The sequence below is a fragment of the Gorilla gorilla genome, chromosome 10, assembly GCF_029281585.2.
Source record: "Gorilla gorilla gorilla isolate KB3781 chromosome 10, NHGRI_mGorGor1-v2.1_pri, whole genome shotgun sequence".
Taxonomy (NCBI): Eukaryota; Metazoa; Chordata; class Mammalia; order Primates; family Hominidae; genus Gorilla; species Gorilla gorilla.
The window spans coordinates 26,022,054-26,038,017 of NC_073234.2; the positions used below are offsets into that span (position 1 = coordinate 26,022,054).

General features: G+C 38.9%; 1 protein-coding gene across 2 annotated transcripts in view; it reads right to left on the reverse strand.

Annotated features, from left to right (window-relative positions):
• Positions 1–74: 74 nt before the first annotated feature.
• The window catches only part of STYK1 (serine/threonine/tyrosine kinase 1), a 55,300-nt gene continuing 39,410 nt past the window's right edge, over positions 75–15,964 (reverse strand). For both annotated transcript variants that reach the window (XM_019038003.4, XM_019038002.4), the window contains exons 2-10: positions 15,670–15,789; positions 15,090–15,224; positions 12,144–12,407; positions 10,635–10,816; positions 8,793–8,876; positions 5,787–5,995; positions 3,787–3,827; positions 3,025–3,121; positions 75–1,498 (exon numbers count right to left, since the gene is read on the reverse strand). In XM_019038003.4, the coding sequence (XP_018893548.1) occupies positions 1,294–1,498; positions 3,025–3,121; positions 3,787–3,827; positions 5,787–5,995; positions 8,793–8,876; positions 10,635–10,816; positions 12,144–12,407; positions 15,090–15,224; positions 15,670–15,721 (1,269 nt within the window). In that variant the 5' untranslated portion in view covers positions 15,722–15,789 and the 3' untranslated portion in view covers positions 75–1,293. The remainder of the gene's footprint in view (positions 1,499–3,024; positions 3,122–3,786; positions 3,828–5,786; positions 5,996–8,792; positions 8,877–10,634; positions 10,817–12,143; positions 12,408–15,089; positions 15,225–15,669; positions 15,790–15,964) is intronic.

Consider the following 15,964-nt stretch of genomic DNA (forward strand, 5'->3'; position numbering starts at 1 on the left):
TGCAGTGTTACCGACTGAGTTTCTCTTCTTGGTCACAGTAGATTTTAAATGAAAAATATATGAAAGGTCCTGGGTTAGGAAGGGCAAAAGAAAAGGAGAAACACGTTTATTGAGCGCGTATGTGCCAGATAGTGTACAAATACATACTCAAAACGTATCAATCCTCAGAACAACCTTGTGAAATAGGTATTATCCCCATTTACACATAAAGAATCCCTTTTCTGACATTGTACATTATCTCTTGAATTTTTCTATTGACATTAACTTTCACTTATTCACTTTTATCCTCCCTATGATATTTTTAGTAGTTATAAACCAGAAAAGCATATTTCCATTTAATAAATATTAATTTAATAAAATAAGTTTCACAGTATATCAACAGATGATTGAAAATTAGAAGCTGCTATCCTTCCATATCAGATTACATTCTCTTCTAGCCCTTGTTAAAGACTGAGCTACTAAGGCTTCTTGCTTGGTTTCTACATTTCCTATTTATTGTGCACACACACACACACACACAGAATTCTTTTCACTGTTCTAACATTGACTCTCTAGGCTTAGTCTCCTTAGTCTAATCGGAACTAGGAAGCTAGCTTAATGAACAATACATGTTGAATGTTCTTAATCATGAAATGACTCCTCCACCTTCTAATTAAACGTAGTAACAAACAGAATTTACCTGTCTCAGAATCAGATAAAAGGGGACCATCTTTCTTTTATCTATACCTAAGGTGAAACTCAGAGGTTTTTCCGTTATAGTTCTCCTCCAACCCCACATGTAGGTCTCAGGACTGAAGAACTTTGTGTCCTACCACCTTTTCTTGAAGGAGGTGTTGGTCCATATCTGTAATCCTGAGCAAGAAGAACCTTAAATTTTCTTTCCCTTCAACTCTTTTATTGGATTTCTATTCCTTCATTTCATTCCAAATTTTCATCTAGATAAAAATGTGGTTCCAGAGGAAACTAGCCTAGGATGGGAGGGATGAGCTTATTTGTGCCATGCCCCAACAAATACTGCGGAGTTCTAAAACCTCCTTTGCACAGGTCCACCACTTCTACCCAGGATTTCTAGGACTGGGACAGCAGAAGTGAGACTGACAGTATGTCTTAGCTCAGGATGTGTAGAGTCTCATCCAGCATCATTTCAGATTTCCCGAGAAATGTGTAAAGGAAGATCAAGAATCCATGTCCCATTTCTTCCTTTGTGTCCCTTGGAAAGACCATTCTCTGTTCTTAGAGGAATTGATTCCAAGAACATATAATCATGCATGAATGTTTCTTGCCTGGGACTCTTCAAAGCATGCTATAGTTGTAGAAGAGGCTCTCCACTCTGATGCCGGCCACAGCTGCATACAGTTCAGGTACCACCAACTCTGGTACTTGTAACACAGCCTCGTCATCTGCAGTTTTAATGGCAGCTTCTAGGCGCAAGCGCAGCTCTCTAGGTGAGGGGCGGTCAGCCTCACGCCAGCGCCAGCAGGACTTCATAATACTGTACCTGAGAGGGAAACAAGAGAAACTGACTTCCTTGACAAGGCAAATGTATGGGGAGCATGTCTCCTCTCCTCACAAACTTTAACAAACAACTCTGCAATTCTTTAATTGTCTTCTGTTTGCCCTGTTACTCATATTCTTCCCAGAGAGTGATATTCCTTCTCAATCTTTTTATATCAAGTCTCTTAATAGCACTTTCTGAACAAGTGCTCTTGTATAATAAGAATGACTTAACATTTTCCAAACTAGGGTATGACAGGACAGTTTTATCACTAGATATTGTTTGCTGTAACATTGTAAGCATTGTGCAGTAAAGTAACAGGGCTGGGTAGAAATGAACACAGGTCATTTTTACTCTGATATGAGACGGAGCTTTTAATCATGTATACTGCTGCATACTTTAGGTTGATTTTCATGTTTCAGATATCTCCTCATCAAAATGTTATGTTCTTTAATACTTGTGCCTAGAAGCTGCTGCTAGAATTGCAGATGACAAGGCTGTGTTACAAGTACTAGAGGTTGTGGTACCAGGTCAGGTATTTTGTCAGTTAGGTGTCTTTCCCAGTATTAAGACCAGCCTTTAACACATATAAATGTTTGTCATCAAATTTTTTCTATTGTACCTAGCTCCATCACTATATTCTGTGTGTGTGTGTATGTGTATACTCATATATAATTAAGATACTTAAATTTAATCTGCTTGATGCAGTAATTATTTATCATAAGGAAAACCAAGTGCTGTAAATTTACCCATTCAATGATGAAAAACTTACAAAATAGCAACAATTCTAATAAAAACATTAATATATTCTCTGCTGCCTTCTTATACACAATTTAACCTTTTCTTACATTCTACAGCAGTTCCTTTTTGAACTTCATTGGTAATAACAGTCTATGTAATTTTTTATTTTTCCATTTCCTGCCTCTAGTTTGGTTCACTAACTGTCCCTATCTGCTGACAACATTGGATCCTCCTTCTGCCTTTCTAATTTCTTCTTATCTCCCCATCCCCTGGTTGGCTTCTATCACACTGAGAGTTGGAAAAACAGGGAGACAGTCATTTAAAAGTTAAATACTAAATAAGAACTGGTATACTCTGAATGAGTAACTCTAGTGCAATGGCTTTTATGACAGCTGTCTGAACTGTGGCTGGCAGAAGACTGACATTTAGACTAAACACAACTATACTTGCATTGGGTTTAGTTTACTTGTTACCTATTTTAGAAGCTTCCCATGGAACTAAACTATAATAAAATTAGATTCCTAATATAGTTTTCAGTGTGTGGTGGGGGTATGTGTGTGTATGTGTGTGAGTATGTGTGAGTGTGTGTATGTATACGTATATATAATATATATGCATATATAATATATGAGATAGGTAATATTTTACTGCATGGGTTTGGTTAAAAGCTGTACATGGGTACATATACACAGGTGAGGATCATCTGAGCACTTTGAAAAGGGCACGATTGATAGAGGGCTAAACAACATTTGGAATGAAAGAAGAGCAGGCCTTTAAAAACCACTTACATGGTATGTGTGCAGCAATTGGGTCTCTTCATGATTTTCCTTCTTTGGAGATGCTCTAGGATGCTGGTAGGAGGGACTTCAGGATATGGTGGTGCTCCTGTCATTATGAAAATAATGAGAACTTTAGGGTCCTCTAAAATATGAACTGTAACTAACACTATTCTTCATCCACTTGGGTTGGTTGCTTGCAAAAGATATAGCCATAGGAAAAATACTACATACAATTCAGTTGCTCCCTGGTGATCAAATATGGATATAATTTAGTGAATTGGGGGGAAAGGTGTTTTGGAGAAAAAAACCTGATAAGTTAGGAGAATCTTGAATCTCTAAGAAAGTGATCAAATAAGACAAGGTAAGACATAAGACCTGTCCTCCACTCTCCATACATGGGAAAGTGTGCAGTTTCTCAGTCAAATGAATTAATAAGTCTGGAGTAAACATTTTTATGTTTATGCAAGACCACTCTGGGAATTATCCTTGGGATTTGAAAACATCCCTTGGATTTAGTAATATTTTGGGGAAAATAAAGAGGAAGAGAGCAAAAGAAAGGTAAAAAAGGACAGGGAAGAAGGGACTGGGGCAAGGAGAAAATAATCACTTTATATGACTATCATGGGAATCACGCTTAGATAACATGTCAGTCCATTTCAAGCTTCAGCACTGTACTGAAACCCTTTCAGAAAGCATACATCATCCACCCCTTAAATAAACACGCTTGCATATTTGCATACAGGTACACACTATTTTGGGGCTCATCCTTACCTAGAGTCACCATCTCATAGAGCAGGATCCCAAAAGACCAGCTGTAAAAGAAACAAAGCCATCTATTTAATTTCTATTTCTGTTTTTCTAAAGAGAGCTCATTTAAGTGTCAGAAGCCTTTAGTAAGAGCCCCATGAAAAAGGCAATGAAGGAGAATCGAGGATGAGTGTCTGAAAAACAAAATAACAGCCATTAGAAAGCATTTCTGCTCAATTTCCATAGGTTCGAATCTCTTTTAAGATTGAAGTTATATCTCTATTTACTCTCCTGTGTTTTAAATTAATAGATGTTTATTATTATTTGCAAATGTGTGTGCATGTAACCACACAAACACATTTACCTCAATCACAAAAGCACATTTACCTAAAAATATTCCCTCTGTGTCTCTTTCTTCCTTTCCATCCCTCTCTGCTGAAATTCTTGCCTTTATTCTTAGCACAAATTCAACCAAGTTTTATCATTTAGTCACTATTTTCTCAGTAGATTTAATTGCCCAAACCTAGGAAAAATATTAACAGGGCAAGCTTTATATATAGTTGAAATAGGTATTTGCCTAAGCAATATGACTTGAGAGGTGTATAGTTCACTATTCTGTAATATCATTATTGAATGATTAATATTTTACAGTTAAGTTTATTACCCCCAGATGTCTATTGAAAAGCAGATGTCAGTGAAGCAACAATGGAAATCTTGTAACTGACTCATCATATTAACTGATATTCTAAATTTCCTCTGCTGCTCATGGCATTCATGGCTAGCAGGATATTCTACATTACATCAATGCACTTCTCCAAGCAATTGAGTTATATGGCTACCAAAAGTCAACTGTGATTCTTTATGATCCTGTTAATGCCAATTTTACATGTAATTGAAATTATATGTAGTTATATAATCAATTAGGTATTTTATATACTGATTAAATGCAAAAAAGTGTTATCTTCCTTCAAATGAAGTTTGAAGGAAGTTGAATGTTTGAAAACTAAGTTGAATGTTTTGAAAATGATTTATAAAAATAAACTGCTGAAAAAGAAAGCATTGTTAAATTGTGTGAGGGAGACAACTGTAGAAAATTGGGAAAAGTAACATCAAAAGTCTGCAGTCAAACAATTTCACAATTATTTTCAGGTTTCTCATGCTACCTAAAATCATTCTGAACTGGAACTCAAAAATAAATCATTTTTATTTACACTAAAAGATACTATTTACACTAAAAGAACAACGTGTGACTTCATTTGGGAAACTCATCCTTATAAAAAGAAGCCTTGCCCCTCCTTGAAAAAAACAGATAATGTACATTTATAAGTTTTATGTTAAAATAAGTTATTGAAGGTATGTATATTTCTTTTTATTTTAACAATGTATGGGTTAACTGGCCTTTTGGTTATTCCTTCAGATAAAAGAGACTTTACTAGATTAAGTCCTCAGATATTGATGTGAATAATCTTTTCACTTTTTTTTTTCTAATTAAGGCTGCTAATCTAATACGGAAGAAATACTTGAGTCTGGGCATGGTTGCTCATGCCTGTAGTCCCAGCACTTTGGGAGGCGAAGGTGAGAGGATCACTTGAGCCCAGAAGTTCTAGACCAGCCTAGGCAACATGGTGAACCTTGTCTCTAAAAAAAAAAGGAAAAAAAAATTAGCCAAGCAGGGTGGTGCATGCCTGTAGTCCTAGCTTCTAGGGAGGCTGAGGTGGGAGGATCACTTGAGCCTGGGAGGTGGAGGCTGCAGTGAGCTGTGATCATGCCACTTCACTTCAGCCTGGGCAACACAGTGAGATCCTGTCTTAGAAAAGAAAAGAAAAAGTTGAAAAAGTACCAAAAAGGATTGCAGACAGATGACAAACATGAACTCTGTCACATAGCATTTCTGCTTGAGAGTATTTCTGATTTCTAAGTAGAGATTATATTCGTATACAGAATTGGCAACAGATCAAATCATATTCAGGGACAACACCCAAGTCATGAAGAAAGTAAACTCAGAGTCCAGGAATAAACCGTACACATCTGCTCTGATGCTAGCAGGTCTCAGGAGAAGCCGTTCTGGGGCAAGCCACTTGAGAGGTATGGTTTGAGTAGAGGAGATGGCCCCTCGGGTGTAAACTTCATAAGCCAGGCCTAATCCACAGAGCTTAGCAGTGAGATCACTTTGCATCAGGATATTCCTGGCTGCCACATCCCCATGGAACAAATGCTTATCCTGCAGGAATTCCTGTCAAGATAAAATCAAATATGATCAGCTGCCTGAGATCACAGCTTGGGTCACAGACAAGGAGAGGCAGTCCTAGGAATCTTCAAAAACACAAGGACATTTTCTACTCTGAGCAAGTCTCACTAATAATGATATGTCACTTCCAAAGCATGCTAATGAACTGCACATTTCTGCATTGTGTTTAGGATTACCAAATTGAGCAAATAATTCAAATGACATTAATACTGGATTTTGAAAATATAATCACCTCTGTGTCAAACACTGACCCCTGCCTGATTTTCGTTTCCGGTGAGAAAGGACCCAGATAGACACTGGAAAAGGGAGTAGATTCCAAGTTTCTTTCTTTCTTTTTTTTTTTTGTTTGTTTGTTTGAGACAGAGTCTCGCTCTGTCACCCAGGCTGGAGTGGAGTGGCGGGATCTCAGCTCACTGCAAGCTCCACCTCCTGGGTTCATGCCATTCTTCTGCCTCAGCCTCCCAAGTAGCTGGGACTACAGGCACCCGCCACCACGCCTGGCTAATTTTTTGTATTTTTAGTAGAGACGGGGTTTCACCGTGTTAGCCAGGATGGTCTCGATCTCCTGACCTCGTGATCCGCCCCCCTCGGCCTCCCACAGTGCTGGGATTACAGGCGTGAGCCACCACGCCTGGCCTGATTCCCAGTTTCCAGCAGTAGTCCTCAAAACAATGTAATACGTACCAAAATTGAATATCATAATGAAAAATTTATATACATATCTCACTTTTTCCCCTAAAATAACTGCATGGGTTGAATTCAGAAATTTTCTTTTAGATAAATCTAAATGATTACAAAAGGCCACAGAGTTATTAAGCAGTAGTGACCAGAACCAGGTATTATAATTCATAGGATGTACTATATAAACTCTACTGAAAATTTTCAAGTCAGTCTGCATATTGGAATTGCCTGAGAGCTTTTTAAACATAAGATTTTCACCCCAGATTTACTAAACCAAAATGTAGGAAGAAAGACCTGGTAACCTACATTTTTAAGAAGTATCAAATTCTAGTACAGCCAACAGAGCATCGGAGAGCCATGGCACCCTATGATAATTGATTTTTGGAGTAATTTCCAATGGCATCAAACTATTCAAGGCATAAGAAGAAAGTTGCAAAACTATACATGACTGAAGACCTAGATATTGAGGGCTGTGATTACTAAAAAAGGATGGTATAGAAAATTAAAAGGTAAAGGTGATAATTTCCAATCACTGATGACAAAGAAAACTAGCAGTTTTCTGTGCCTGGTGAAGCTTTAAAATAAGAAATTATACTGCCATGATAAGAATTAAAGAACGTAACTGACTTTGAGCTTGTTAAAAGTAAGAAAAAAATAGCATGATATTGCCTTGTAACAGGTAGCATAGGGTCCTGATGAATGCACCGATTTGACCAATTCATCCCTGTACGGCGCCTCTGCAATTGTGGTTCTGAATACAGGGTAGGCTGTATCCTGACACTCTTTATCAAGGGAACATATCAATGAGGCCATCCAAACACCATAGACAATATTCACGTATATGATGTGTACTCTCCCTTGTCCCATGGGAGCTTCAACCATAACTATTACTCTTTACCCACCTTAATCCTTTTTTTCTAACCTTTTCCTGATTCCACTTACATCCCTATATTTCACACCTCAAAGTAGCAAGATATATCAAATACTTAAAACAGTAGCTTCACAGAACCCCGATTTTCCATAGCAAATGTTAATTTTAAACACAACCATTTAAATAATTTCATAGAAATAGACATATAAACTTCCTGGGTAATTCTGGTAAAGGTAAATTTTTTATCTTAAACCCTGAGTTCTTTCTCTTATTTCGTTATTTAAGTTGTTTTAGGCCGGGCACGGTGGCTCATGCCTGTAATCCCAGCACTTTGGGAGGCCGAGGCGGGCGGATCACGAGGTCGGGAGATCGAGACCTTCCTGGCTAACACAGTGAAACCCCGTCTCTACTAAAAATACAAAAAAATTAGCTGGGTGTGGTGGTGGGCGCCTGTGGTCCCAGCTACTCGGGAGGCTAAGGCAGGAGAATGGCGTGAACCTGGGAGGCGGAGCTTCCAGTGAGCCGAGATCGTGCCACTGCACTCCAGCCTGGGCAACTGAGCAAGACTCCATCTCAAAAAATAAATAAATAAATAAACAAATATTTAAGTTGTTTTTAAATAAAGGAATTATCCAGCTGTTGCTCTTCTCATTCATCCTTTTCCACTTGTTCCTTAATCTTTTATAATTATATGTACTCCCTGTCACATTCAGTATCAAAGCAAGTCTCCAACCAAACATGTTCTGAACTAGTTTTCTTGTTTCTCAGGTATAAAATTGCATACTTCCTTCTGGTTCTGTCGCCTTTCACCCATTCAGTTTCTCTTTCCGTATCTTCTCCCTACTTGCTTCCCTATCTGTCTCTTTTAACTCTATTATTAGTACCAGTGGGGATGTAAAATTATCAAGTAAATGGATGTATACCTCTTGGCCCCGGTTGTTGACTTTTAAGACTGAAAAATCTTTAAAATCCTTCCTGTTCCTTGTATAAACCCTAAGTTGACTACTTTCTTCCTGAAATTACCAATAGTGTGGTAAATTATCTAGATAAATCCCTAAGGAAGGGACTAAAAACAATTTATCCATGCTTGAGTTTCTGCCCCCTAACTTCTATCTAATTTTCTTTAAAACATACACACCACTTGAGAACATTAATATGAGAAATATGGCATCAAAAACAAGGCTAACAAGGAAACGTCACACCATCAGTTGTCATGTTGCCTCGTCTTACCAGCGCCAAAAGGACCTGCTTTCCGATGTGATATACTTGTTTTTCTGTGAGATCATAGAGAAGACCATCCACAGTCATCACATCCTAAAGAGACAGGGGAAAAAAGCCGTTATATCAAAATAGCACTCACAGATTTGGAAAAGAAATAAAGTTGGGCAGAGATACTCTGAAATGCAGTTATCAAAGCTATGAAAAATATAAGGACTAGTGTTCAAAGTGAGGCTGTGGGAGATTTTCAGATAGGCAGAGACATAAAATGATCCATTGGACTGGAAAAACAATGACAGACATAGATGAATAGCAGGTAGGACAAGTCTAAATAAGACTATCCACTGAATAAAGCAGCAATTTTTCTAGGGCTCTGTGTGTGTGCTTGTGTGTGTATGCACATGTGAGCACATGTGTGTTCATGATTAATTTAGCACATAAACTGAATGCGTCTTTACTGAATGCCTGAAATGTCCCTTATTCCATGTTAGGAACTTGGAATACAAGCATGAGTAAAATAGCATGGCCGCTGCCTTCTGGAGCTTATTGGGTGACAGGCACATGTGAATCAGAATCAAATAATCATACACAAATCAATGGTTACATATCTGTAAGTGCCATAAAGGAAATGTACAAAGTGCTAAGACAGCATATGATGGTGGGCAGAAGAGAGTTGATTGAGCTGCAGGGACAGGGAAATTGATGAGATCTGAAGATGAGTGGATATTAACTATGAAAAGAAGAGAAGAGAGAAGTTTGGTGGAACAAGAAAAACATATAAAGATAATCTGAAATAGAGACGCGTGGTATTTTTTAAAAATGGAAAGAAGCTAGTGCAGTTAGAGGACAAAACAAGTTTTAGATGAGTGACCTCTTTAAAAAGTTTAAAATGCCTAAATACTTGCAATTGTCCTATTGACAATACAGAATGGAAGACAGTAACAGGGTCCCTTTGTCATACACATTCAGTTGTACAATAATCAGCATATGAAGGAGCCTCAAATATTGAACTTGCTCACTAGCAAGTGAGAAACTAGGGAAACAGGTAGCACTTCTGAAAGAGGAATATAGAACAAGGGAAATTTTAAGGGAAAGGACATCCATTTGAGGCTAAAAATTTCTGAATGCTTTAATTTTAAAAAACATGAGTTTGAGCTACAAAAGCTCTACAAGCTAAATTTCTCCCTGAGTTTGCCCACCATAGTATGGTGATGTTACAGAATGGAAAACACACTTAATAACTGCAACAAAATTCTAATCATTACCAAAAATACTCATACAAAGATAATTGTTATATATAAACAATATAAAGATAATTGTTATATAATTATAACAGCTACCATTTTGAGTGCTTACTCTGTACCAGCCACGGCTATGTTTTCACATACATAATTTCTCGTATTTTTTATAATAATTATTACTCCCATTTTACAGATTCAGAAAACTCAGGATCAGAAAAGTGACTTGCTCAAAGTCACATAACTAGTAGGAGGTGAAGCCTAAAGTCCATGCTCTAAACTTGTACTGTCCACTCTCTGCTCATTAGCCACCTGTGGCTATTTAAACTTATATTAGTTAAAATTAAATAAAATTTAAAATTTAGTTTCTCCATCACATCAGCCACACTTCAAGTGTCTAGAAGCCATCTGTGATTAGTGGCTTATCATATTGGATGGAGCAGTTATAGAACATTTCTATAATTACAAAAAGTTCTATTATATGGTCATACTCCATTATTCTGTCATGCTATTATAGTGTCTCTGCATTTTGTCATTTGTCACACTAACTGACATGTGAAAAGCTAGTCAACAAGGTCAAGCCTTAACCTCCTAATACCTCTGCCCTACTGCTCACCCGCCGACAGGTCCAGAGAAAGCTGAGCAGGTCCCCGTGGGCCACATCCTCCAACACCATATAGAGTGGCAGCTTTTCAGTGCAGCAGCCTTCCAGCTGCACCAGGTTCTTGTGTTTCCCCAGGTATTGATGGAATTGGATTCGCCCTAAGAAATCTTGTACCTCATGGAGCCCAGCTGGTTCTGTAGAGGACGAAAGAGCCAGGCAGTGAGCAGTCAGAGCATCCTCGATGAGTGGGAGGCAGGGAGCAGGAGGCAACTTAAGATGGTAATTCTCAAGGCCCCACATGGGAGTGAATGAAGGCAAAAATAAACACAAAGGGGACTAATTAGATGAAGATGATGCTTAATGTCACTGATCTTTTATCAAAGGTAACACAGAATCATAATTACTAGAACTGGATAGGCTCTCATCTGCCTAAATAGAGAGACAGTCTGTTTGCATTAAAAAGTTATCACTGTCTAGTCCTTTGGATTACTATCCTTGCTTGTCTTATCCTTGTTCTATGTATCCACCATTACTGGCCCATATCATGAAGAGGAGAGAGAGAGAGAGGGAGAGAAATATAATGTAAGCTGGGCATGATGGCTCACACCTGTAATCCCAGCACTTTGGGAGGTTGAGGCTGGTGGATCACCTGAGGTCAGGAGTTCGAGACTGGCCTGGCCAATATGGTGAAACCCCATTTCTACTAATAATACAAAAATTAGCTGGCCATGGTGGCACACGGCTGTAATCCCAGCTGCTTGGGAGGCTGAGGCAGGAGAATCACTTAAACCTGGGAGGCGGAGGTTGCAGGGAGCCCAGATGGCACCGTTGCACTCTAGCCTGGTGACAAGAGCAACACTCTGTCTCAAAAAAAAAAAAAAAAAGAAATATAATATCAGGAAGGGGTATCAAAGAATAAAGTAAAATGAGGAAACAACCTCAGAATCCTAGTACAAGTAACATCCATTTTGAAAAAATCTGTTTTAACAGCCTCGATAGGCAAAGATGAGCTAGGGAACCTAGGATGCAAAGAAGAGCTAGGGAATCTAGGATGCAAAGATGTTTTAACATATGCAAATCAATTCTGTGACATACCGCATTAACAGAATAAAGGATAAACATCATATGATCATTTCAATCAATGCAGAAAAGGCATTTGATAAAATCCAATATCCTTTCATGATAAAAACACTACACAAAGTACAGAAGGAATGTACCTCAACACAATAAAGACTGTGTAAAAACCCACAGCTAACATCTTACTCATCATAACATTATACTTATTTGTAGTAGTCATTTTAGTTATTATTTGGAGATTGGGTAAGGATTCACAAATAAACAATTTGTGTAATTAAAAAAAAAAGACACCAAGAAAAACATTTCTGCCTCAATTTTCCACTCTATTACCTTCTTCGGTACACAGTTGTGATCACAACTATCTGTTAGTTAACATCTCAATGTTTGCAAAGCCTGTTAATATTTACTGTTAGGGGAAGGGGAGTCAAACACTTCTTGTTTTACCTTTTAAAGCCTTGAGAATAACACTCTTGGGCTTAGAAGGGTCCCCAGTGTTCATATTGGCTCGAAAGATGGGCCCACAGCTACCACGGCAAATCTGCTCCAGAACTTCAGAGAGTTGCTCCCGCGGCACCTGCAGCTTAGCCAGGGCAGGTGTGGTAGCTCCCAGAAAGTTTTCCACGGATGTCTCCTTAAGTGGCAAAGCCACATTTCCTCCATGTCCTGCTTCCCAGCTTAGGTCCCTAGGTGGAGGAATAGGGGCAATGCCTAGAACAGAGAGATGATGTCAACCAGTTTTTCCCCGCCCTGGGGATTCCCGGAAAGCAGACCCTGAAACAAATTGGCAAGGAGGTTCCTTCAGCAGTTTTCTCTTCGGCCAATGTAGAGTTGTCTTCTGATGCTTCTCTATAAACCAGCATCAATGCCAAGTTTGTAGAACCTTTGTAATAATCCCCATTAGTTCTTAGGACAACTCAAGAAGGACCCCAGGAAATCGGTCATGACACTTCCTTTCTGCCTTCCTTCCTCTGGGTTACAATTGAGTACTTCCCATGAGTGTGGTGTGGAGACAATTAGGGAAGTTACTGAATAGGTATCCAAACCACAGATGCCTAAAGGTGGAGGTAACTGCCAGTGAGAACTGTCATTTAAATCAGACAAATGGCTTTCAAAGTTGGAGGAAAGGTATGGATACTTAATCAGCTTTAAGCTATGGTTATTCTTCCTCCTTTGAGTTACCCCAAAAGTCAAGTTATTTCATATTTCCTTGAGTCTTGGTCAAAAAAATCTTCTGGTACTCTCTCCTTCCCTTGGCCAGCAAAAAAGAGAGGTTCATCCTTCTTATTAAATCTACATTTATTCATTTATTCAACAAATATCACCTATTACATGCCAGGTACTGTTCTAAGTGCTGGGAACAGGAAAAGTCCAGATTCACCTGAAGATTACTTTCTACTGGTAGGGGAGAGGAAGCAGGTAATAATATATCAAGCAATTAATGTTGTGGAGGAAAATAAAAGATGGAGAAAAAGCTGAGTGTGGTGCCATGAGCCTATAATCCCAGCTATTGGGGAGGCCAAAGCAGGAGGATCTCCTGAGCCCAGGAGATCCTGGGCTGAATTAACATTCAGCCTAAGCAACTTAGCGAGACTCCATCTCTTTAAAAAAAAAAAAAAAAAGGTGGTGGGGAGAAGAAGCATCAGTGAATCAGTCACCTGTGTTATATATGAAGGTCAAGAAAGGCCTTTCTGATGAGATAACATTTGAGAAAGGCCTGGAAGCAACTAGGGAGCAAACCATGCTGGTGTCAGGGAGAGTATTATAGGCAAAGAAAGCAAAATTTGTGAAAGCATTAAGCAGGGAGCATAGCTGGAATAGTTGAGAAATAGCAAGGAAGCCAGTGTAGCTGGAGCCAAGTGGGATCATTGGAGAGTAGTAGGAGATAAGGCCAGGGAGGCCCAGATCATGTAAGGCCATGGAAAAAATTTTGTCATTTTTCATTCTGAGCAAGGTGGGAGGCTACTGCATGTGTGTGTGTGGAAGAGAGATTTCAAGCAGATAACTAACAGGACTCACTGTATTAAAAGACTCATTCTGGCATTTCTATAAAGGAGTAGGGGCAGAAGCGGGGAATGTTAAGAGTGTGTTGCAGTGATCAGTGAGATGTGAGAGTAACTTGGGTTTATTTTGAAAATAGGGTAACAGTGTTTGCTTATGGATTAGATACAGACTGTGAGAGAAAGAAAGGAGTTATCTTCAAGGTTTGAGACTGAAAACACAGTCTCAAACTGTGTTTCAAGGTTTGAGACTGATATCTTCAAGGTTTGAGACTGAAAACACAGAAGACAGGGCTTGCCATTTACTAAGATAGGCAAGACTATTTGCGGAGGACATTTGTGAGAGAATTTCAGGACCTCTGTTTTGGTCATATTACATATGAGATTTGTATTCTATTGAAACTGTGCAGTAGGTGGTTTAATAAGAGAATCGAGTTCAAGGGACTATCATTGGAATAGAAAATGTATTTGAATCCATAAGACTAAAAATTATAGCATTCAGGAAGTGGCTTTAGTTTTTTCAAGTATTTCAAGAAAGAGAAAGTTCAAAATTGTTTCAAATGCTTTTGACAGATCAAGTAAGACGAAGACTAAGAATTGATCATTGGACTTTTCAATGCAGCTGTCATTGATGACCTTGGAAAGGCTTGTTTTGGCAAAGTGGTAGAGATGAAAACCTTATTTTAGTGGGTTCAAAAGAGAATGTGATGAGTAGAAGTAGTAGGAGTGAGTTTAGACAACTTGTTTGAGAAGTTTTCTATAAAAGTGAAGTACAAGACTATTGGGATAAAATTTAAAGAAAAACTAAGGATTAGCCACTATAGAGTTTCATATCATTATGAGAGTTTTCTTTTTCCTTCTTTTTATCCTGAGTTTCATCTGTGAATTGATTCCCTTTTATTATATGCTCAATGGAACTCCAGAACAGACTGTTATCATCTACTTAGCACTTCAAAGACTATTATAATATAAAGGCCCCTCCTTTCCATCATATATCCTGGAGGCAAAGATTAGGAATGGAACGTATCATAGGGTGATATGTCATCCTCCTAGGATGTTCATAAAGCCTTGGACTTTACCCTCTTAGGTCTTTCTCCTAGGTCCTTAGGCACTCATATAGTCAAAGTTTTGATAGTCCAACAGGAATAGAAACAGGTTATATGAGGTTTCTCTTGCACACTCTTTTTTCAGTCAGTAAGCACGTGTTGAATTCCAACTCAGGAATTCCTAGAAAAGAGATCATCCCCCTCTCAACTCCATGGGAGGGAACCCATGCCTCTCTCATTGCAGGTACCTAGACTTCTAGACATGGGCTCATTGAAACTTAGACCATGCTTTTTCCTAATCTCCATCTTCTTTAAGCCCCTGCCCAGCCCCAAAGTTTGAGCTTTACCTTGAGGTCCAGGACGCTGCTGTTGAGTTCTTTGTTCTCTGATAAAAAGCCACAGGATGACCCCAAGAAGGATGAGGAAGATAGTAACCAACAAAGTTGGGACGATAATCACTTCATACTGCTTCTCCTGGATGACTGGGTAGGCGATCACACAGGAAGAGAAGAGAATGAAGAAGAAGCCTAACCTGGTGTTCATGCAATTTCCCCCACCCGCCAGCTCTCAGCTCATCATACATGAAAAGGTCATCTCTTCTACCATCTCCTCTACTTCCATTCAACAGAAACACTGCTGGGAGCAACTCTCTAATCAGAAACCCCAGTGACTCTGTTTCTTAGCCCATCAAATGTGCATGACGTTGCTTCTGGCAGTTTCTTACCAAGATTGAAGACGCAGCATCTGGATCACTGATTAGCACTTACCCTCTCCCCAAAAAGACAATGGCCTCTAGTCCCCATCCTTTTATCACCACTGTCTTCATTTCTACTGGAAATCAAATCATCCTCCTTCTAGAATCTATCCAGACCTTAGCCTTCATAATTCTAAAATCAGAGGATAGACATCTGTGGAATGTGTACTTACCACACAACTTGTCACTGAGACTGCATTCCAGGAGCATCCGTGTCATGCCCATTGCCACAGGGCTGTCCCCTTCCCTGCTAGGCCCACAGAGAATGCACACAGCACAGCTGTGAGTAATTCCTAAGGATTGAGTGGTTTTTGAAAACAATAAAATAAAATGAATGAAAAAAAATAAATGAAGTACACACAGAATTTTAAACCGCCTCTACAGATCACTAGTTAAGTAAATGGCTACCTCTCTGAGTCATCCGTTTATCTCTATCTACCTAGCTGATATTCAGGTTGGAAGAACCCT